Genomic DNA, 25074 nt, shown 5'->3' on the forward strand with positions numbered 1-25074 from the left:
CGCACGCCCGCGGCAGCTCTCCCTCAGCCCGGGGGCCAGGCCCGCCTCCTGGAGCCAGGGACGAGAACCTCCCGTCAGCCGCGGCTGTCCGGCCAGGGAGGCCCCTGCCCCCCGCCGCCCTCACCCACAACCCCCCGCCCTCACCCGCCCCCGCGGCCGCTCCCGTCCCGGGTCCCGCAGCTCCACCACCTGCCCTGCGCGCCTACCTGCGAGCCGCGCCCGCGCACAGCGACAGCATGGGGGGCGGCGCGGGGGGCGGTGGCGGCCGAGGAGGAGGAGGAGGAGAGAAGGAGGAGAAAAGACCGGAGGAGGAAGGACAGGCGGCAGAGGAGAGGAGGAGGCAGGAGAGGAGGAGGAGGAGGAAGACCCGGCTTTGCTCCCGCCGCCGCGTCGCCCTCTCACTGCCCTCTCGCCGCCCGCGGGTGCAGCGCTCCGCCGCGCTCCTGCGCATCCGCTTCCGCCGCCTCCGCACGCCCCCGCGTCCCTGGCGTCTCGCAGCCGGAGGCAGCGCGGACTCGCCGCATCTCGCACGGTAAGGGCGATGCCGCGGGGGTGGGAGGGCTGCGCGCCGCTTCCTCGCAGCCCCCGGTCCGTGGAGCTCGGGGCCGGTGGGGCGGATCGGGCTCCGGGCGGATCGGCCGCGGGTGGTGCGGAGCCGTCCTTGGGGCCCGAGCGAGCGGACCCGGGCCTGGGGAGGGAGCGGGAGGTGGGCGTGGGGCGGGAGCGCTGTCCCCGGTGGGGTACCCCGGTGCTCGCCCCTGTGCATCCTCAGCCGGCGGCCTTCCAGGCTCTCTCCGTCTCCGCGACGGGATCTGCCTGGTGCGGCTTTGGCCGCACGCCGGTTTGCTGGCGGGTTGTTGGGAGAAAATAACGTGGCGAGCGCCGGTTCTGATCTTGCTCTTGATTTAGTGCTGTGTTTTAAACCCGCTTTGCTTGGAGAACTGGATACGGTTGTGCCCTTTTAAATCAAAATGATTTAAGGAAAAATAACTTGAAAAGTTGTGACTAAAATTGTCCTCCGAGTTATGTAACTCCCGACTGATGCTGAATGGAAATCAGACAGAGCCAGGAGTGTCACTAATCACAAGTATGCCTTGAGGTCATGGTGTTCCATTTCTTTGTCCAAAGTGACAATAAACTGCTCAGAGCACCATGTCAGAGCATAGAACACCTTTTATGAAAGGATAATAGCGTGTCACACCAGAGAACACCTTTTATGAAAGGATAACACTGTGTCACATCATAGAACACCTTTTATTAAAGGATAATAGCGTGTCACACCGGAGAACACCTTTTATGAAAAGATATCGCCGTGTCACACCAGAGAACACCTTTTATGAAAGGATAACACTGTCACACCATAGAACATCTCTTATTGACGGATAACACTGTGCATGTCACACCGCAGAACACCTTTTACCAAAGGATAGTGCTGTGTGTGTGTCACACCATAGAACATCTTTTGTCCAAGGATAACACCGTATCAGACCAAAGAACATCTTTTATGAAAGGGTAACACTAAGTCATATCATAAACCAACTTCTACTGAAGAGTGTTTCTTTATGTCATTATATTTATCACAGTGCCTTTTTAATTGGATTTGACTTCAGCATGTGCTCCTACTTGCAAGCATATATATAAATAAAGTGCAAACCATTAAAAAAACCCTGTAAATGAAAAATAAGCTGCTAAATTATTTTAGCTTTGGTGAACTTGTCTTCCAGGAATGAATTGGAGGAAATATATGCTTGTTTGCTGATAGACTACATGATTGTAGCAGTTTTCCCTGATCTGTGCAAATTCACTACTTTTTTCAAGGCATTGTGTTATTGGGCTTTCTGGTGAAGGATTAGGTTTTATGTACTGTGTGTACTTCTTACTGAGGTTACTAGGAGGTTGGAAGACTGTAGGGAGTAATTTTTCTGAAATAAGAGATTCTGTTGTTTTTAAGACATAACAGAAAACAATTTCAACATGTCATCAGTCAAGCGCTTGGTTTATGCAGTCATCCATTTCTTGAGAGAACAGAGTCAGATGGATACTTTCACTCCAGATGAACAAGAAAGCTTGGAAGGTAAGCAATCAAGGTGTTTTCATATATTTTTATGTATATATACATATACATGTGTGTGTGTATATAGTACATACACAAGTGTTAAATTCCTTTATGTATAATATCGCAGTAAGTAACTGAAGTGACATAAATGAGACTGCCACCAAATATCTGCAAATAAGAAAGATAATGATCCTAATGTTTCTGAGATTATTAATTTTAAGGTGTCTCTTATTTAAAAAGTATTATAAAACTGCAAATGTGTAGTGCCTTAATTTGAGCAACAGGTACTTTAAGTCACATCAGTTGCAGAGGTCTTTCCCAACCTGAACAATCCAATGATTCTAAGTTAAGCAGTGCTATAATGCAGACACTGGTAATGACTTGTGTATGCATACCACAAATTGCTGCTGCTTCTTCCTCTCTTTTATGTTTGGTTTCTTTCTGCGTTTTGCATCTGTTAGTAGCTCTGCTGTTACAGAGAAAGTAAAACAATTACTATATTGATTTTGGTTTATGAGAAGAACTGTTTCCTACTTTCAAGGATTCTATGTTATTTGTGAGGAAAAAGACATCCAAAGAAAATAAGATAAATGCTTTGCATTTCTTTTTCACTTGAGTACTGGCCCCAAAGAGTATGTGGCAGGGAATATTTTCAGTATCATATAGCTTCTACTATAAATGCAAGTTCACTTGTCTGTAGACATAGTCCCTCTGTATTTCTCTATTGACAGATGCTCATTAGGTCTTTGTAACCTTCTAGTATTTGATGTTCTCCTTTATACTGCTCTGACTCCTTTTCCCTAATTCCTGGAGACTTCATGTCAGGTGGTATCAGAATGGGGAATTGAAAGAAGACTTAACACTGCAGTTAGTTTTTCATGGCATCTTTTGAAAAGATCTCTCTACTGTTTCAAGCAATCTTCGGTCGTGTGCATCAGCCAGAGGAGGAATTTGGAGGGAGAAATCTAGGACCAGCAGTGCAGTTGATCACTGAGTTCTGTGAATTGTTAGGCATGGAGAGACCTTGCTGAGATGCAAAGCATGTCCTGCTTCTCAGAGGCATAAATTAAAAGATAAACCTGGAGTGTGCTTCCTTCTATTATCTATTAGCTGTCCAGTGTAGTTGTTCTCAAAAGTAAACAAGAAAGAAAGCTTTGTGTCATTATTTTCAAAGGATAAAGGAATAAAAGCCAAAAGATTTGGTTTTACGTCAGAATCTGGAGCATTTTGTACATTTGAAAAGCGTCAACAAATTCAACCTGTGTCAGATTATGTTGTTCATCTGATGAACATAAACAATGTTTTTGGAAATCATATATAATGAGAGATGAAGAGATTTACTTTTGTTTTTATAATGAAACTTGTAAACGGAAAACTTAGCTGATAATATGTCTTTGAACAACCTTAGCCAATGTGTAGATGAAAGAATCAATTTTAAGAATCAATTTTCTAAATAAAAATATTACAAAACCTCAGCTGTGCTTAAAAGCCAATGCAAAATTTACCATTTTAATACAGATCTGAAATCCTATTTTTAGATTTGTGCTCTGCCACAAGTGTGGTACCATATGCTATGTGTTAGAAGATAAGAGGCGGGCATTCTGAAAAATAGACTCATTTTAGTTGTGCAAAATATCTTTAGTGCATGTAGAGTAGCAATAGCCAAGTCTTACTGAAGTGTTTAATGTTAGGTGGACTATAAGGGAAGAAAAGAATTGACTGATAGTTTTTGTGGGTACCTTATGTACTTACTTGGTGTCTGTGAAAAGATAAAACACTGTATCATGTGCTAAGAAGTAATTCAAACAGTTCCCATTTCCCATAAAACAACAACAAAAAAGAGAACATCACAAAAAAAAATTGGAGCTTTTATAAAATACAAGTCTAGGATGTATTCATACTCAATGATAACCTGTATATTGCATGTTAGAATTATATAGAAATGTCAATGAGAGTGTAAATTTCCTTTAGGAATTTTTTACTTGCTTGATGAATAAAAATGCCTTATTTTGAGAAAGCAGAGTAATTGCAAGAGGTAGACAAGAGAAATATATTCCCCTAGCATCCAGAGCAGTGATACAGATCCCTAGTGGTTACTGCTCAACTCTTTTGTATGAACGAGAAACTTCTTCCAAGTTATATTTTAGACTGCTTAAATTACAGTTATTTCGCTTTCTTGTTTACAGGGTGGGGTTTTTTTTTCTGTCACTCTTTCTTTCTTCTTTTCTATAGCACCTGTTTCTGTGGGATGAAAGCAAAAAGTCTCTACAACATGTGCAAGGCTGTGATTATCTTCTTTCTTCTATAATTGATATACAACAACTAATTTCTCTAAGGCAGTGTTTCCAAAACAGGAAGGCAGTGAATGCACATAGTACTTGACATGGGTAAGGTTATGTGTAAGATGAAGCAAGATGACAGCCAGTGCTAAGGGGGCCTCAGCAGCCCAGTTAATGCTCTTTGTTCAGCCTGCATGTTGGCTGTGATGCCTTCGTGCTGCTTGGTGATGCAAACTTGTGTTTGGACAGCAAACATCCTGGAGTCTTGTGGCAGTGAGGACACAGAGCTGGGTTGCAGCACAGCCCGGGTCCTGGCATTGTCAGATAGTGTGTGTTGGTGTGAGCCCCAGCTGTCCAGCAGGGAAGTGGTTTGCGAGGTGGTCACTTCAAGCTTCAGCCACCATCCAGGTGGATGATGAGCTGACTGGGGGAACAGAGAACTTTGGCCTTTGGTACCAGACATAGGAAAAATCTTAGGTGAATAGCTCACATGGTGCATCAGGTCTTTCCCTGATAATATCGAGCTTGCAGCATTTGACAGTGCCTCACTTTGATAGATAGCAAGGTGCTGGCAGTCTGGCCTCCTGAGAAACTTTTCAGGCAAAACACAAGTTTCCACTCCTTTGACTTTACTGAAGTCGTGTTTTTGTGTGGCATTAAAACAATGCACTTACTGACCTTGTCACAACTTATTATTTTCTGATTCGAAAATGTTTCTGTTTAGCAATGTTTATTTCTATGTGGGTTTCTTTTGTTGGCTTATATTTAGCCGGTGATTATTCTAACCTATTGATTCATCTTATATGAGGTCTAAATTTTGTTATGTCTGTGATAAATAGGATTATAAATTCCATTTTCCACTTAAAGGAGAAATGTGGGAATTCACAGCACCAGCTAATTATTTGATGAAAATGCTGGGTACTAATAATACTATAGTCAGAATAATTTTGTTTACAGATAATGTGCACTTCTACATTTTGCAAAACTCTTCTATATCATAGAAGTTTGTTGTCATAGATTTGATACCTTGAGAAAGATAAGGGATGGGGTTGTATTTTGAATTTATGCAAAACTAAAGTGAGGAGAGGCATTCAGAAAAGGGAGTGCCTTTCAGTAAAAATAAACTAGCAGGGAAAATTAGTAAGTAAACTACTGCAAGTGGCTTCCTATTAAGTCTTATAAGGAAAAATGATGCGTGTTATTTCACTGATTTCATAATCGGCCTACTAAAAAAGTACTATTAAGGGTTTATATATATTTCAAAATTCAGCATAATCTGTGTTTATAAGAATTAAGTTTTTCACTTAGCAGGAGACAAAGGAGTTTAACCCAAATCCCTTAGTGCTCTTACTGGGTGATTTAGAACCTGTTCAATTGATTTATAGATTATAGGAGCATATTTGCAGTGTTGAACTTGTATGCATATTTAGCAGTGTTGAACATTGTTACATGTTTTCAGCTTTAACTTTGTGTCATGCTATACTGTTTGTAAGAAATTTCTATTGTATATTTTTTAAAAAAAATTACATCTATGTTCTACAAATGTCATCTGTCTTACAAATCTCTTCCCCTCTCCCCTTCCTGCCAGCTGTGACATAGAAGATAAAAACTGGCCTTACTCTTTTTAACCTTCAGTAATTTTCCTTTTCTAATTTTGAAGCAGTATTCAGTTTCATTGTAATGCAAATAATAATTAATATTATATTTTTTACACTAACATTGGATTGGGGGTAAGCTTAAACACTAAGAATCTGCTTTTGCTGATACTTAATTTGAATTCAGATCCTCCTGCTTGTCTATAATTTGTATTAAAACAGCCATTTTTCTGTTCAAGCTAGGCTTTACAAAGACCCTTCTTTGTTCCTCCTCAGTTTTCAGTCTAAAACATTTAGATGATACATGTTAATAAAAAATGTTGTACTAGGGTCTTAAGATTATAGGGAAAATAATTATATCATTTGCAATAGTACTGTAGCTGTGTGTGTGTATATATATATATATATTTACGTATGTTTATAGACAGAATTGTATATAGTAATTGCCACTGATCTTTTTTTGTCTAAAAATATGAGAACATTTAATACTTTAGCTAGGGATATGGCTCTAGAGTTCCAGATTTACTGTGAGTGCATTTGCATTATTGCAGGTTTGGGAGGGCCATTTAATCCTTACACACAGAGAACACGTGAAAGCATATTGCAGATATATTTTTTATAGGATAAAGGTTTGGGATTAATACAGCATTTGATTAATAAAGTATCTTCAAATAAATACATTTTATTCCAAAAAACAGAAGAGTAATAAGTATCTTGCCTATATTGTGTGCAGTAAAGATGTGCCATTTTCTTCTGGCTGTTATGGCACACAAATATACGCCAGTTGTGTGTTTGAGTTGGGCTGTGTGACACATGGACATTCATAGTTGTATTATGAGTTGTGGTGCTTTTGTTAAATCACTATATTTTTATATTTAAAGAAAAACTTTAAGAGACTGAAAGAACTGAAATTAAATATAATGGCCAAACTATATGTGGATTTTGTATATCTTAGATCTTTTTCAGCAAGCTAATTCTGTGGGGAACAGGTAGCCTCTCTTTATTTTTTGATATGTTCCAAAGAGCTGCTTTTACTAGCTGAATAAGGAAGTGAGTCACAGCTTTATAAATAAATTAGTGAAGTTATGCTTCTATTGAGAAACTGGTGACTTATGTTATTATTTTTTTTTTTTTCCTGCAAGTTGCAATTCAGTGTCTGGAGACTGTGTTTAAGATTACCCTGGAAGATACTCATCTTGCATCTTCACAGCATTTGATAGAAATGTTCACAAATTCTATTCAAAAGGTAAGAATTTAATTTAGATTCTAGAGTTAACTCTGCCAATATGTGCTAGGGTTTCATATTGCATACACAATATTAAAATGCTATATAGGTCAAAATGATATGAATACTTAAGGAAAATATGGAAAAACCTACATTTCCATAAAAGCTAGTATAATGTGAATCTTTGGGGACAGTGGGAGGAATTAATTTCAGCTAGACAAGGAAAATTCCATATAGAAACAGAGTGGATGCCTCATTCTCACTTGAAGGTTTTTATTCTTCATTTAAGCAGTTTGCAATTCCCAGAGATAGATGCCTGATGTCATTCATAGTTTGCTGATGCTTCTCACTTCTTTCTAAAAGGTTTTTTAATAAAATCAGGGCTTATATATTAAAGGAAAAAATCTTGGGTTTTCTTCCCCATACAGAACGAGATGCTGCCTCTCTCACGTTCTTTACCAGAAGGCATTGTAAAGGCTGACCAACTGAAGGATGAAGGTTTGTAAGAAAAATAGAAATAAATTGCATTATGTATTTATTATGTTTCTGCATCATTGTGGGTAGTGATAGTATAGCAGCTGGGTACCAAACACCCCCCAAAACCACTTCAGTTTATAGATTCTCCGGTGACTGCTATGTTGTAGGAGGGCTAAGTGATTTGTTCCATCCAGGAGCAAAAGAAATAATGTTTATTCTTTTCTTGGCTCTGGAGGTTGCTTAAAATCTAAGGGATAACATGTAAAGTTGGAAGCATTCCTAAGCAGCAGAAGCTTTAAAGAATGAACAGCTATTGTCTGGCTGTTTGTGCATGGAACTGTTATAAAAGTTTCTGCTTTTATTGAAATGGGTATGTGATGTCAAACATTGGTAAAAAACTGACCCAACAGAAGCCAATGGAAAAATTCTTGTGGGCTTACTAGGGTTAATATTTCACATATGTGAAATTATTTGTGTGCTTTATAAAAATTGCAGACAAGCCAGTTGTTTATTTTCCCTTTGGCAGCTGTTATTGTGAGGAAAAGCAGCTGTACCACAGAAGTCACTAATGCTGCCTAAGAAGGAATCCATGTCATTTCCCCTCAAAAAGAAGGGGAGGGGAATGGAAAAAAGCATGTAGCACTGATAACTCTTATGAATTGTTATGGATTGATGCTTTCTGAATCACATTGTTTATGACCTGTTAGATTTCCAGGTAGTTGAGTTTCATAGGAAAAATAAGTAAACTTCTAATTGCAAGGCAGATGTCATCCTCTCAAAATTTCCATAATAATGTGGAAGAAGTCCTACTGTTTTTTGAAATGAATTCCATATCTCTCTTACCTTAAAACTGGTTATCTGTAATCATTAATGCAGTCCAATTCTGGCTTTGAAAGTAAGTTTTCCTGACTGTTGGACTTGCTCATTAGCTCTTTAATTCTGAGGATAAGAGTTCAAACATGGTTAGGTCACAAAAATATGTTAATCAGTTGTAACCTCTCTGCTATGCATGCTGTCTTTTGTTTTGCTGTAACTGCCAACTCATGGGAAGTGAAGAATACCTCTAGGTCTCAGTATGGTTATTGAACTGTAGGAATAGCCAGCACTTTGCAGGTGTGGGTGTCATAGCTGCTTTAAATCGGTGACTTCAGTCTTGCTGTCTTTCGGTGCACAATGGTCTGTGAACTAGACTGAGGAAATGAAATTAGCATGTGCTATGTGTTAGTCTTCGTGTGGTTTTTCCAAAACAATTCCACAGCTCTACTGCAAAAAATTGGAAGGGTCTAAACTTTAGCAAAGGACCAACTGAACTGCTTGAAATGCCTCTGGTAATTTCCCACAATAAAATTAAAACTTAGTGTCCTGCTTTCTCTGTTGGTTTGATCCTCTACATGTTCACACATATACTATCTATCACCACTATCACGCTTTTCAGTTATGAGCATTTCCTAGCCTGAGTTAGGAAATTAAGTTGACAACTTGGAGAAGTCTATTTGATGTGTATCTTCTATAATATCCTAATTCTATAACTGTGACTTCCTCACTTCTATCTGTATGCCCTTACCAATGGAATAACTTCCCTCACCTTTGTGGCTAGCAGCCTGCTCCTCCTCTTGTCTCAAACCCGCCCTAATATTTGTACAAATTATCGAATGAATGGCAAAACAAAATCAGGGAGATGAATTTTCTTTCTTGGTAATCAGGAGGTAATATACCCTTCAGACTACTCAATACTTGAATTTACTCACCTAACTTTGCATTTCATTTGACACTATGGCTTAGTGTAAGATGTGTAAGAGCACAGATTATGTGCGGGTTTGTACAGTGTGCCGGTGGCCTGATTGTAAGAAAACCTGTGTTTTATTACCACAGCATAATTACAGCAATAGGTAGTATTTTCAGTATAGAGGACACATGTTCAAAAGCATAACCGTTTGTGTAATTTTTTTGTCTTAAGGATTTTGTATGATATTAAAATAGAATAATACAGTTTCTTACCTCAGCAGAGTTAGTAGATCTAGCTATTTTTTTGTTTTCCTTTAGCAAGGTTGCAGCTGGAGGGAGAGATAACAACAAGGGTATGCACTGATACTATCTCCAACTTAGCCTTGTACCCTGGGTCATCTTCAGACCAGTATCAGAAATTCTAACGTTGATAGTCATTGATGGTATTTTTGTTTTAAAGGAACGCTAACTGCTGCAATCTTGCCGAGTGCAGCTAATTTGCAAGGCTTTTTTGTCTGACAGCATAATTTAGTGTACAGATCTTTACCTTAGAACAAAGGAAAGCTGCGTAAACAGTGGGCCTCTAGAAACAAGAAAGATATTGTTACATTCTGTGTGTATTTTGAAGGTATTCATGCAAGTACAGTTTGTTTGACTTCTCACTGGAAGGGAATACTTACTGTACTTACAGTCTAGTGCAGCACTATTAGAGGATGTGATTTTGTACTACTCTGATGATGCTTTGTTACTTAAATCTGGTTTTGTTGACTAAGCTCTCTGTGTTCACAGATAAATGCAAGTACAGTTGTTCTAGTTGGTGCAAGCGCTGAGGATTTGTTCCACAGTCTTGCTTTCGCTCAGAGATAAACTGTTGCACTGACCGAACTTTTCTAGCCTTTGCTTACGCAGTTACCTACATCAGTAGTAACCTCTTGACCTATCCCTTGACTTGTTTATTTTGGGAGAAGTTTTAAATATCTGGCCGAAATACAAGAAGTCAGTGGAAGTCTGTAATTTTCCTGATAATTTCTTGACATTTCTAGGAAATCAAGGTTTCTGTAGGGTCTAGCTGGCCAAAAATTGATAGTAGCAGGACCACAGACAAGTTTGGGCATTCTGAACTTGAGTTTTCTACTACTGTGTCATCAGGAAGGACAGAAACTGTTAGGATTGCCTTGGGTTGGGGACAAAAAGTGCATAAGGTGTCTTGCTTTGAAAGACCTTAGTCCAGAATTTTCTGTCCATAGAGAAATTATACAGAAGTTTCTAGTTTTTTTCCACTGGACTTAAAAACATATGAAATGTGAAACTTTGTTACAGTTGAAGTTCTAAGAAGTTCTAGAAGCTTCCTTGGTGAGAAATTTTACTTCTGAATCCTTTTAGATTGCTTATGCTATACATATTTTCATTATCTTAATGAGTTAATTTTGTTGTATCACAAAAATGGGGCTTACGTGCTTAGTTCTACTTTTTGATCTTTTTTTGTGTGTGTTATTTAGATAGTTACAAGCAAGTTGTTGAGACATATAAGAAAACTAGATGAAGAATTTCACATAGCATATTGGACTTGCAAAGATAGTTAAGACTGATGAGTCTGCATTAGTGTGGAACTGCAATTACAATGACACTTCTCAGTGAAATGATCTTTCCTTAACAGCAGAAACTAGCTGGAAAGTCTGAAACACCAAGATAAAAAGAGGAGGGTTTCTGTGACGTACTGATTATTTTGTACTATTAATGTACATCATGAACTTCACAGACATAGTAGATATTTTTATTTGCATTATTCCATGACTTTTCTGTTTAAAGGAATGTATCTCAAAAAAGTGCAGTCATACCTCACTTAGATAGACGCTATAAGGTAGCCACTCTGTTTCTTTCACACAGAGCTGTCTCATCTAACTACTTAAGAGCTCTTTTATAATTTATTTCAGGTAATAATCATATGAAGGAAGAAAATTATGGTGCTGCAGTGGATTGTTACACTAGGGCTATAGAACTGGATCCAAACAATGCAGTCTATTACTGCAACAGGTAAAACCAAGAAGATACACACCTTTCACTCCTGGACTTTGTTAACATTATTTTAAAGATAAATTGTGAAGTAGGTCTAAGTAACATGAGGCTAGAAACCCCACTATTTAGAAATTGATTGTTAGATTTGTAAAATTAGAATGAAAGTGAGCTCATTCAGCCTCTCTGTATCAAGTTAAAATGGGCTTTAAAATTACTTAAACTTTTCAGATCAGGTATTGTGTGCATCAGGTTGTCTGTATTAAATCATAGCATAGGCTGTGATTTCCAGCCTGCTGAGAGTAGTAAAAGCCTTCTTCTCTGGTGTTCTAGTGTCTCAGCTGCTCGCTCTATCTCCTTGAGTACTAGCTACCTCTGGCAAAAAAAAAAATCAATGCAGGAATACTATTTTGGAGATTTCAAGCATTTTGTAAATACTCAGTATTTTCATGTGTGACCTGTTGAAAAATAACAATGCTGCTGTTACAGTTTTCTTATCTAATCTGTTCTTTCCCATCATGAATGAAGAAGAGAGTGATTGGACAGCAGATAGGCTTGGAAGGGCATGTTAACCTAGGCACAGCTGTCTGCTCTTGCGGAACACTGCCTGGAAAACCAGCCCAAGGGCAAAGGCAGTCTTGATTTTAGGCCCTGCTGGAATGAGCCCACCTCTAGAGTGCCTCCATTATTAATTTAAGGATATAAGATATATTAAGTGCTGTCGATCTGGCTTTGTGGAACTTTGCCCACTGGATTACACTATTTTTCAAGCTCTGCATCCATTGCTACGGAGTTTAGTTTATGATAAATACAAATGAAAAATTCAGTGTTGAAAGGCAAGTTTAAAGAGAAAGGAAATGATGCAATTTGCTAACATGTTACACGTTTAGGTTGGCAGTTCAAAAGTGTAAATCATTTATATTTCTTTGGAAAACTGATCACGAGTCACTTTATGTATAAAATGGAAATATTAGACCAGATTCGAAAGCTTCCCCAAATCACTGGAAGTTTCCTCAGTAGGGACCTAAATGTCAAAGCTGTAATTAGCAAGAGCAGAAGTAATTTTTGTGTTGTATCACATACCACATTTGTGAGAACTGAAATGTATCTTGATGTCAGTGCAGTATTGTATATAATTATTTAAAAGAAAACAGGAGTCATTTGGAGTTTTGTGGATGATTGAGTATATACTTCAATAAGTATATACCTTATTCTTATCTTAAATTTGGGAGCCATGGGGACATGCTGCATAGTGGAATTGCTTTTTATTCACAGCAGTGCAAAAAAGAGTGGGCTCATATGCCCTCAGAATTTTAACTGGCCATGTAAATCTTCTTGTGAGCATGGAAAAATGTTTTCTGTTCAAACACATGTGAGAACAAGCATTGCCCCCAGCTTTTATTTATAAATCTTCACTGGCATCTGTGGAGTTGGACAACTGTTAAACAGCCCAAAATAGATAAGTAGTCCCATTCAGAAGACATTTTAATCAAAGTCAGAAAACCCCATGCAACTAGGAGCTAATCACAGGAGAATGGATTCTTAATAAAAAAGAGATATGCTTTATGCAATGAAAATACTGTAATTTCAACAATATTTTTTTTAAACAAGGAAGAATAAATGAGTGTGTCTTGAGACCTTTCAAACTGGTGAAGTTTTGATTATTAATGTCTTTCAATGTCCTTTTTAATTTGGTCAAGTCTTTAATCTTATTGTATTAATACATCTGCAACATTTAGTATTTCACCAGTATAGAGATGCAACTGTAATTTAGCAATGCAGAAGTTACTGAGAAATGTTATTGTGATTTACCTACAGGTTTGAGCTGACTTCTAAAAACCTGAGCAGGGAAAAATCACAGCATTCCTTTGAATGGCTGTAAAATTATACTTCTTGCTGGAAAACACCAATTGTATAAAACATTTTTCCTTAAAAAGTGATTTTATATAAATGACTACTTGTCAGTTTCACTTTTTGTAATAGGCTTTATGATTTTTTTTGCATAGTCATATGCTAGATCTTAGACAGTTCCTTAGAATTATTTGTCCTTTGTGTCCTCAGAGGTGAGTGCATGTTCTTCAAAACCACAGTCCAGATTTTGGGCACATACTTAGCTCAGAACGTTTGCTTGCCCTACTTCATTAAAGAAAGTTAAACATAGCCTAAATTGTGAATGAAAAGTCAGTAAGATTAAATGAGTCACAAAGATGTGAATATCTAGGCTTGGGGTTTGGTTGTTTTGTTTGGGTTTTGGTGGGTTTTTTTGGGTTTTTTTTGGTTTGGTTTGGTTGATAGTTTGGTTGGGTTTGACAAAGCTTCATTTCCTTACCATTTTTCTCTTAGGGCTGCTGCTCAAAGTAAGCTCAACAACTTCAGGGAAGCAATAAAGGACTGTGAGAGTGCCATAGCAATAGATCCAAAGTACAGCAAAGCATATGGAAGAATGGGGTAAGCTAATAGAAATCTGAATAAACACTGAAAACCCATGTGTACATCACCATAGATTTTCTGAAATATGTGGAGCCAGGTTGTTTTGTTCACTTACAGAAAGAGCACTGTTGTTGTGTAAGTATAGAAATTTTCTGGAGATGACCCTATCAGACTGTCAGCTCTTTTTACATGTGGTTGATATTAGCATTTTCATCAGATTTCATCAGTTTGCAGTGTTTTTTTCTATTTATCAACTTGCTGGATTTAGCATTTTTCATCAGATTTCATCAGTTTGCAGGTTTTTTTCTTTCTATTTATCAACATGCTGGATTTAGTTTAGGAAGTAATGATGTTTTTTTTCTACCACTTAACTAGTTACAAGTAATCAAAATCCAGCTGTTAGAACACTGAATCTGTTAATGATGCTGTTAGAGAACAGCACTGGTGCTTCACACTAGCAGGAATAAAGCCTTAATTTTTCTGTTCAGTAGCTCTTTGGAAGCAGATATTTTAGGAAGAATAAGCTATGTTTCTTTGGCAGGGTTTCTCAGCAATGTCTGAGAGATTAACTGTCTCACCTCTTGAGGGTGGTTTTAAGTGTTACCTGAAAACTGTCAGGAATGCTCTAACAGGCTTTGGTTTGAGTAAAGGCCCATTCTTCCAAAATGTCTAGCTTTTAATTTTCAATAATCAAGCACATTGTGGTAGTGAAATTAATGCTGCATATATCTTTTGAGGTTATATTTATACCAGTAAATTAAAAAATGCTTGGAATTGTTTGTTGAGTCAGTTGGCACGAAATGGCTCATGTCCATGTTATTAAAATTCAGTCTGCAGTATGGAGTGGCCACATTGAAACAACCTATTGCTAAACTGCATTGGTCTGTGTTTAATTCTGAACCATGCCCTGAAACTGTGATAATTCTTGTTGGCCTGGGACAAAACCATACAGGCAACATTTATTTTAAGATAAAATGTGGTAGAATTCTATCACTTAAAAACTTTCCATAATACAGTTCATTTCACTAATACCAACCTAAACTAAGGAGCTTTTGAAATGATGAATTAGTTTAAAACTTTTAGGTTGAATTGGTTGTTGAATTAGTTTTGTTTCATTTAACTCTCCTTAGATTGTTTCTTCATATAGCACAATCCAAGCTCCCTTGATTTCACTGATACGGAGGGCTGCTACAGGCTGATTTAATTGGAGATTGGAGGCTATTTTAGAGTTTTGGGTGTAAGACCAATCTTCTTTGATACACACTGAAAATGGGACCATTCTCAGGCAATCAAGCTTCTCTTTATTTTATTGTCTGGTTGTTTTAATAGAGGACATATTTTGAATTACAAGCCATTGCTTAACCCAGCAGATGAGCAATAGGCTGAATGAGGAAACTTACTTGTTTAATAATAACTGGAAATCCCATGCCCTCAGTGTAGAAAACACCTTTTCAACAAAAAATCCTTATGAAAAAGATGTGCTCTCTGTATGCATTATGGAGACATAGCAGTTTTTCTCAGAATTTGACAGAATTCTTTTATATGTCACAGAAAGGTGCAGAAATGCCACATATACAGAGATGGGAGCCGTTTTAAAGTGGGAATGTCAGTTAAAGGTAGTATTTCCAGCATGATCCTGAAAGACCGCTTGTCTGGGTAGGAGGTGTGAGGATAGAAATTGTCTGCTGTTCTAACTTGTACTGTGCTCCAAGAAACTTTCTCTGTAAAATGCTTTTTCTGTAAAAAGCACTATTGCATCACAGAAATAATGGATTGCATTTCTTGTCTGGTCAGAAGCTATTTTGGCAAGTAAATGGGCAAAAAGGGAGACTGTTGTTTACGGGGATAAATGAGTTAAGAGAAAAAAACACTAATATTGTGTGGATTATTCCAGGAGCAATATTGGAAATTCCTAGAGTTTCATACTCTTACTGAGAATTATGACAATCATGGATGTGTCTAAAATGCTGAACTTGCATGAGATGAAGGACCAAGGTCTGTTAGTGGGCATAAGCTCAGGCTTATCAGCCCAGGCTGTGTAGCTCAGCCACAGAAGCTAAACTGAAGTACTAAATAGCTGAATGTGGGTTGCATAAATATTTTACAAAATATGGAAAAGATCAGTTTTGGTTTTTGATCAGTATAAATTGAAAATACAGTAGCAGATAGAATTGAAGCTAGATGGACTTCTGGAATAGTTCAAAGAAAGATGATATTTTAAATATAGTAGATAATCAAATTTGAAAACAAATACTGCTTAAAAGTAGTAGGTCTGGCCTGTGCTCTCATCAGCTGCTGGAGTAGTCTTTTTCAAAACATTAAGTAGGCTGCTCTGATACAAGGGTTTCTTGCAGCAGTTTACAGATATTACTACTATGCTGTATAAACCATTTGTCAAGTTGTTGAAGTACATTATACAAAAGGAGAAACTTTGCATTGATCCTGAGACAAAAATCCACTATGCTAAAGCTTTTAAGTCCAATATTTTAAAATATTGATAATTATAATAACATAAATATTTTATATAAATGTGTATAGACAACAATATAATTATCAAACATATTCTCTATTCACATGTTTAATACAGTAATTATTAAAAGTATATGATTTTATATAAATAAATAAAGTAATTTTAGGTCCAGTTTCTTAACATTGCATAACTCATATTAAGAGTATCTTTGCCCTACTTACCCATGTAAGTTTCTAAATAATCTCTTGGGTCAAAAGAACTGGAAAAAACACTTAGGGCTTAGGCAGAAAGTCACAGATGCTGGATCCAGCTTATGCTCTTAAAGTGACTAAGTCACTTGATGATACCAAGTAGTTTTTAATGAAACTTGCACATATATGCAACAGTGCAACAGACAATGCAAGATGTGTTCTTGAGGAATCGCCTTTTCTGCAAAAACTAGTGCTTACACTAAGCAGTAGTACCACAATAGCATAACCTGTTTCAATTAAGTGCTAAAAATCTAAGCTAAAAATCATGTTGTGAGATGCTGTTTTATTTAGAACACAAAATGTATTATTAGCTTTTGATGATCATTTATGTTCTAACCAGGATTTCTTTATTTCACATTAGGTTGGCTTTGACCTCAGTGAATAAATATGAAGAAGCAGTTACCAGTTACCAAAAAGCACTGGATCTTGATCCAGAGAATGACTCTTACAAGTCAAATTTGAAAATAGCAGAACAGAAACTAAGAGACGTGTCCAGCCCTGTAAGTTTGCTCTCTATCTATTTATTTACAATAGTTTTAACTGGGATTTTGTAGGAAACTTAGCTTCAATTGCAATTTATTTGTAGACTGGAACTGGACTGAGTTTTGACATGGCAAGCTTGATAAACAATCCCGCCTTCATTAGTATGGTAAGTATATCTCAAGGTTTGCATTATCCCATTTCAAACACTGATCTTTTAAGAACAACTGTTGTTGAATAACAAGCAATTTTAATGATTATTATTATAGCAATGGTTTTATTACATTGAATTTCAGCTTTTCTACATCATTTTACACTTGAAACAAGAAGTTTCTACAAAACTTCTACAAAATGGAATTAATTAACTTTGTAGAATGGAATTTGGAGAAAAACAAATGAAACAGAAAAGCCCCACAAAAAACAAACCTTGGAACTTATTTCCTTGAAGAAGGCAGTTAAAACTTTATAAGCTCTCTAGAGCTTCACTGGAACAGCACATTTCAACCAGTGCTTTTGTGTGGACTCAAAAGAGATCCATACATCTGGCTTGATAAAATGGTCCAAATAATAGAGACAGCAGGCAAGGAAAGAGGGAGCAAGTTCTCTGATGGCATTCATGATTAAATAGCTAGAACTTTGTGTACTACTTCACGGGCCACATGATGTGCTTAAGACAACCTGTGTCTGTTTAGAATCAATGAGGTATGGAGTTGGCTTTGGGGAAAGGATCTTTTACATTGTTTCCAGAAGATGCCTGGTCAAGTAGATAGAACACAGGGCCTTTATCCAGGAATGAATGAGTTATTCTCCCTAGGTGTAGTTACTTGATTTTTTGTAAAGGTGAAAAAATTGCCTCGTTGTCTGACCTCGAGAAAATTGCTTGTAGCCTCGGTTTTTGGCCCCTGAACTAGATAAGGCTTTTTACTGATGGAAGAAGCTAACACTATATTGAGCACAGAACTGACCTGCATGCAATATTTTATATCTAACAATTAATTAGAGAAAAAAGTTCATTTACTTTTGAGTTATCTATATATGATGACATATTGATCAATAAAATGAATATTTGATATATCTGATTTTTGTGGTATCTTTAATAAGAGAGGTAAGAAGCACATTACAGTGTTTTGTGTGCTGGTGGTGCATTCATACAGACACTAATTTCTGTAGGAATTACATTAGTAATGTTGAAAAATCAGACTTTTTTCCTATAGTATCAGTCCATAGACACCCTTACACTATACAACTGCAATATAATTTTAGAGGTATCTAATTAGTGAGAAATTTAAATAGCCTTATGCTTACTACAAAATAAGAAGGTACGCAATTACCAAAGAAGATCTATATTACCACAAAACCATGCTCGATCTGAAATATTTGGTGTCCCATAATCGTAACTCTTAATTCCTGGTACTAATAATAGTTGCAAAATTAATTTATCCAGGCTGACAAGCAAAAAAATACAAACTTTTGTCCAGTAAGTCCAGTAGAGAACATTTATCCTTGCAATTCTTCAATGTTTTGGTTGTTTCATTTTCTGGTATTGGGTTTTTTATGTTAAATGGCTTGACATATTTTTCATATCTGAATCTGTAACCACTATTTTTTCTTTAACACATAACAAATTGTATCAGCTTCACTTCCATTAAATACATTGCTGTAGTGATTCTTTTTGCTCTGTATGTAAACTTAATCTATAATAAAACAAAATGCAGCATGTGTGGGTTTTCCCCCATGTTTTTCTCCATGATAGCCAAATAGTAAATGTTTTATAATTTCAGCTGTATGTTGTCTATTCTAGGCAGCAAGCTTAATGCAAAATCCTCAAATTCAACAACTGTAAGTATTAAAATGGAGTACCATTAAAACAAATGCCTTTAGATGCTTGAATTAATAAAATATGTATAGCTATGTTTTTGAAATGTAGATATACTACTGAAAATGTAATTTTATTTTGCTTACTGTCAAAGTGTAGTTTCTTTTCCTTACAACTTACTTCCTCTCAGCAATTCAAAAAAGAACTAGGGCTTATTGCTGACAGTAAAGGTCCTTGCACACCACAATACCAACACTATGCTAACTGTTCCAGGATGTCAGGGATGATGTCAAATGCCATTGGTGGCCCTGCTGCTGGGGTTGGTGGCCTTTCGGATTTGTCCAGCCTGATCCACGCGTAAGTAAGAACTGCACAGTTTTAACTGTCACATTTGTAGCAGGATAACTGTGCAACATCTATTTAAAAGGGTGCAATGTCAAGTGAATTACACTGTGGTCTATTCCCTCTGTTTGTTATTAAACCCAAGAACCTGAAGACTTATTTTCCAGGACTTTGTTTGTTTGCTCCATACATTTCCATCAAATGGAATGACTGAACTGCTGTGTGTTCAGCTTCACTTTCTGGTACTCATATGTTGTTATTTTCTAATGCCTAAAATATGTTGTTATTTTCTAATGCCTGGACTAAAAACCATCCTTTAAATCTTTTAATACTCCTACATGTGCTTTCAAAATGTGTGGATAAATTACTACCTGATATCTCAGATACTAGTTAGGAAAGCTGCAGACTTACGTGGCACAAGTCAAACCAATTTCTGCTCTGACACCCCTCCATTTAGATGAGGAATGTTTCAGGGAACTCAGGATAATGGAGAATACCTTTACAAAAACCAGGACCCAAGGCTTTTATATTATAATGATGATAAGCATCTGGAAGGGTCTGCACAAAAACATGCCATTTCCTTATATATCCAAGATCTCTTATAGGGCATACAATTTTACTTTATTTCAACATTCTAGCCAATTCCAAACTATTTTTAAGTTTCACCTCTTCAGGGCAAAAGTAATTTACGATTTACATCACAGACAGAAATCTCACTGCAAAAATCTAGGGCTTTTTTCACAAAAATGTGTACTACACAGACATCTATAAAAATGTGGCTTTCCTTCAATCTTCACTGTAGTTTGAAGGAGTCCTTATATAGTTTGCTACTTGCACGAAATGTAGAAGTAACAGAGGAGACACACTAGGCTTTTAATGAAGCCATATTTTTGACTTATTTGTTTTTTATTAGTAAACAAGGGTTACACTTCTCTTATACGTTGAATTAATCTCCCCTATTAACTCTTAAGCTACAACTGTTACAGATAGTTCTGTTATTACTTCAGTCATGCAAGATATAAAAATTTGATAATATGCTTGCTTTCACTTAATGACATCTTATTCACAAGTACAAGTGAGACGCTGCATACTGTGTTTCTAGAACCATTCATATAAGGTAGCATGCCAACTCTAAGAGGAGTTACTTTGAACAGTTAGAGTGGATCCTCTCAAAAAGGGAAGAAATTAGTGGAGCGTATGTGTATTTTACCGTAAAAGGTAATATATTTTGTAAGGTGATACTCTTCTCCTCCATGTTATCGAGTAGAAGTGATAATACTAAAGAAACAAATTTATGATGGTAAATCTGTTTGGAGGCACTTCAACCAGATAAATTCATAATACTGCAAATACCTTAAGACTGTAAATCAAGATGTCGTTAATCTTAATTTTAATGTAATGCACTTTCAGCTGTATTGGGATATCCTGTTTTCTTTCAAATGTTGCTTTCACTTGCTGATTTCACTTAAAACTGTTCAACACAGGGGGCAGCAGTTTGCACAGCAGATACAGCAGCAGAATCCTGAGCTCATAGAGCAACTGAGAAATCATATCCGGAGCAGATATTTGAGTGGCAGCACTGAAGAACATTCCTGACTTCAAGGAGTCATATGAATTGGAATGATATATAGCCCCAAAATGCATACCATAGTTAGTAGCAAAAGCACCATTGTAACTCTTCTGCTTGAATAGAAGACAGAAAATTCTTTGTGTGTGTTTGCAAACAAGAATAAATCTGGTAAACAGATCTCTTGCACATAACTTGGAACATAGCCTTTATGTAGTTACTCCTCTGAAAATTAATACACTGAATAGGTGATTTATTAAAGTCCCCAGGTCCAAGTCATTTCAGTATGTGCATCAGATTGACCTCCGGGGCTACAGAGTGGAGAGGAGTTTTGTAGTGTGCTGATCTTGCCCAACAGCTACTTCTAAAATGCTAGTGTAAAAGACTTGTTACTCATATGGTGTGAATTATGACGGCTGTACTCCTTTAAACAGTATTGAAACAACAGGCCCATCTGATGTGCCCTTCTATAATGAGCATTAAGTAGTGTTGGAGTATAGAGCATACTTCAAACTCATCCTGTGGAGGGGCCTTCATGAGTAATAGCAAGTATTTGTCAGCTTCACTGGGCAGAAGAGAGGGAGATGACTGCGTATGAAGGAGTACCACACATTGCAGAGAAGGAGAAGAAAATTCTGTGTAGGATAATGCACAGAAATCAATATGGAATGTGTCCTGGGAAAGGAAAGAGAAGTTATAGGCTTTTATACTGCCATGTATACCCTCACATCATGATGGTAGCCCTGGAGGTCAGAATTATGGCACTATGTTCCTAGGCATGGCAAGCTGTATTACATTCCATATGTATGCAGTATTTAATATAAACTTAAAATTCTTAACTGTAATAAGCTAAAACTGAGCCTGTGACTGTACAAATAACTAGTACTGAAAATTTTAAAAAAAGAACTGCCTTAGAAGGATTCTTTTTCTATTCCTGTGTGATAAATCACTGGCTTAAACAATTGGGGATTTTTTTTTAATTACACATATCTATCTAAAATGATGGTTATATAATCAAGTTAAAGATTTTTTGACTCTATAGTACTTGTTTCTTGCTCAGTTAATACTACTCTTGCAAGAATGCTGCTCTTCTGTATGTCAGTGTGTTAACTTTTTTTACTCTGCTTACTGTTCTCACTGCTTTCTGATATGAAGTACACTTGTTCTTAGCCCAGGGAGGTTCTCAACAGCCTCTCAACACTTTTCACTTAGTATATCTAAATAAATTTAAGAAGCCTGCTTTGACTTCTTAGACAAAGTGATCTCTCAGGGCCAGTTAGTCTGAAGGGGGTATGTGGAGGAGTAACAATGGACTCGAAATAGAAAAATACACAGGAACTCCTGAACCTCAGACTTCATATCCAATTGATTTTGTGCTGCTAAAAGAGCTCCTCCAGCAGAAGCAAATGCAAAATTTGGGGCTAAGTAATATACTTGATTCTAACAAATTATAGTTGTTCATCCATGGTATAAATATTACCCTACTAAACCAGACAGAAAAATGCAGTTGGATCCAAGGAGAAATGAAAGGAATTGGAGAAAAAAACAAATCTAGGAAATCCACATTACCATATGTTAAATAAAGAGGTAAAGCTTAATAAAACAATTTTAAGGCATTTCATACTTTATTGAATTGTGTGCCTATGTACAGCATTAAAATGCATTTTAAAATTCTCTCTTTAGGTTGGTGTAGCTGCTTTCTTCAGGCTGTAGAGATACTTAAGCTTTACAGTAAATGCATTTTCAAGTAACAGCTTCTGACTCAACATCTGATGACAAGAAAGAAAATCCCTAAAGGGATTTTTTTTCAGAGGTAGCTCAGATCCTGAATCTAATCCATTTAAGGAAACTTCCTTAAGTTCAATTACACTGAGTAGGACAGGAATACCTTTTAGAAGGAAGATGTATGGAGGCTCTGGGTGGGTATTACTTGGAATAGTGTGTTGTGGCAGGAGAGAAGCATTGCGCCTATTGTGTATCCTGTTAAACTTCACACTTCCTTTTAATTCTCTTTCATATCTTCAGCTGCTCAAAGTTTGTTTCACTGACTTTGATAGGGGGAGCCAAAAAATCCATGGTGGACTGGACAGGTCTGCCAATATCTCTCTACAAACTCAAATTACTCTCACTTTGCAACAGCAATCCTCAGGCATTCAGTTACTTTTCTGCTGTAAGACAGTGTGTCATGAATTTAATGAGAGTTCCTTAAGAATTACAAAATACGTTAGTATCCAAAGAGGGCAGAAGAAGTTGTGTACTTGTACTGTCAAGTACAAACTCCGTAGTTTACTAGATTTACAGGAGAACAATCCCCAAGGTTAAATGGAATGAATCACTGGTTAGTTATGAAAACGACCCTTGAAGTCATCTTCATGGAGTTGTAACTTTCATTTCACATGCTACAATATTGTTGTGTTTAGGTTTTACTTCAGATAACACACAGTATATAATTACAGCGTTAGCAGCATTAGCTAAGCTTTCAGGAACGTGCTACAACTGACTGGCACAATACTTTACTAGTAAACATTCTCTGTTTCTTGTGTATTAACAGAAAGGGCTTTATAGCCTAAACAAAAAACAGTGAAACCAGTAACAGGAGCTGTCATTACATGCTTTTCCACTGAAACCATGAACAGAGAGATCATTTATGCTGAAGTTTGCCTTTCTTTGAATTGCCTAGATTGTCTCAGGCATGCAACATGTCTTAATCACAGGGTGTGGAAGGAATCTTTTCCTGTGTAGTAACTGCACTGTATCTTGCGCTAAAATTTTTCATCCTGCTAGGTAAAGTGGTAAACCACAATCCCTGTAAATACTGCTTTAATTTAAGGTCAGTTGCATTTTATCATTCAACTGAGCAAATCCACGTTTACAGCTAATTGGTTTTATATCATTCCATCTATTCCATCAGTGTGTTAAGTATAATAATTTGTTAGAGAAGAAAATATTTTGCAATCAATTGTAAACTCCTGTAATGTGCTTGCATGGGAGTATATTCTTCTAACTATGATCATAAAGACACCTAATAAAATATTCAGCTTAGAAATTGTTTGAGTCGCGCTCTTGGTTTTGTAACAAGTGCAAAGTAAAATCACTCATGCATACTGAGATAGAACTAGCTCTGTTAACTTTGAGTAGATTGTTTCATGCCAACAGAAAGTCATCCTGGCATAATGCAATTTGTCTAGTATTTCTGTATCTCTCCTACCTCTTACTGTCATGTGCTTACATCTCCTTCAATTTGTGTAGTTCCACTTGAAGATATATTATAAATAAAGTAATACACTTTTTTGTCTGTATAGTTGTGGTTTTCTGGTTTAATTTTTTATGTATCTTAAGTAACAGGTGAATACCATTCTTAAAATACCTGTTCATGTTTATCACATAGGCATGATACATTTCTAATTTACTGTTTCCTGTATGGACTTAGTCCCTCAATATATGAAGCTGGTCCTAAATTTATCCAATATTTTAACACTGAATACTACACTTAAGATTTTATACATGGGAAGCCTTAAGGAAAATAGTGTCAAAACTAATAAAGCTGCTAAGTGCCAACATGGTAGCTGAGAAATATAAACTGGTGATTAGAGTCTTTAATAGCAATTTACCTAGTGTTAAACTAGGAAAGACAGTTGCCATTTTATCTACTAAATGGCTACTCTGGGTGACCAGAGATATTTCAGCCAAAAATATTTCCAGTTTTTGTCAAAAACAGAGCTAGGGAAAAGCATAGCATAGTGCTTGACGCTGCTTGACTGAACTTCTTTCTGTATTTGCTTTAGAGGATTTGATCTAAGACAGCAGTGCAGGATGGTTTTTTTATCTTTTTTTTTTTTTCCTTAAAAATCTATTTAAATGCCTCTGGGATGGAAAGAATAATTGGCACCACCTTATTTTAACAATAAAAAATTACCTGAGTACTACTATCTTAGTTTTCAGTTCCCTAATTGGAAAAACACATGCCTGTTAACAGCATGTCCTGTACTGCAGGGATGCACTACTCTGCTCATGACTGCAGATAACTGGCACAGATTTGCTTCAAAGGGTGAGCCACAACCAACACAGTCTTTGGCTTACACTCCAATTCCTAGCTCCTAGTGCCTCAACAGTGCCAGCTGCACTTTTTCATCTCATGCCTTTATCAGGTTTTATTTCCTATGGGTATACATGTACCATGCAAATACACTGCCATGCCAGGTACACCATGTTATATTTTTTTTGATTTGGATTCCAGGAACTTTTCTGTAAGATGTCATGTCCTTTGAACTGTCACAGTTTTGTCAGAGCCGTGATTTTAAAAGGGTTTAAATACTTAAAAAAAAAAAAAATTAAAATAAGAAAAATA

The 25074-nt window shown here is 36.9% G+C and overlaps 2 protein-coding genes across 2 annotated transcripts in view; one reads left to right on the forward strand and one right to left on the reverse strand.

Annotated features, from left to right (window-relative positions):
* Nucleotides 1–340, reverse strand: part of NLN (neurolysin) — a 38591-nt gene extending 38251 nt beyond the window's left edge. Inside the window, exon 1 of the mRNA XM_040090313.2 lies at nucleotides 207–340. Within this exon, the coding sequence (XP_039946247.1) occupies nucleotides 207–238 (32 nt within the window). The 5' untranslated portion in view covers nucleotides 239–340. The remainder of the gene's footprint in view (nucleotides 1–206) is intronic.
* SGTB (small glutamine rich tetratricopeptide repeat co-chaperone beta) lies at nucleotides 213–24027 on the forward strand. The gene is given in 13 exon segments (XM_040090319.2): nucleotides 213–350; nucleotides 353–425; nucleotides 428–532; nucleotides 1952–2074; nucleotides 7073–7176; nucleotides 7584–7653; nucleotides 11292–11391; nucleotides 13714–13818; nucleotides 16883–17021; nucleotides 17108–17170; nucleotides 18803–18840; nucleotides 19091–19174; nucleotides 20644–24027. Coding segments are annotated over 13 exon segments (1230 nt in total). The 5' UTR covers nucleotides 213–236; the 3' UTR covers nucleotides 20756–24027.
* The last annotated feature ends 1047 nt before the right edge of the window (nucleotides 24028–25074 follow it).

Source organism: Hirundo rustica, chromosome Z, assembly GCF_015227805.2.
Source record: "Hirundo rustica isolate bHirRus1 chromosome Z, bHirRus1.pri.v3, whole genome shotgun sequence".
NCBI classification, from domain to species: Eukaryota; Metazoa; Chordata; class Aves; order Passeriformes; family Hirundinidae; genus Hirundo; species Hirundo rustica.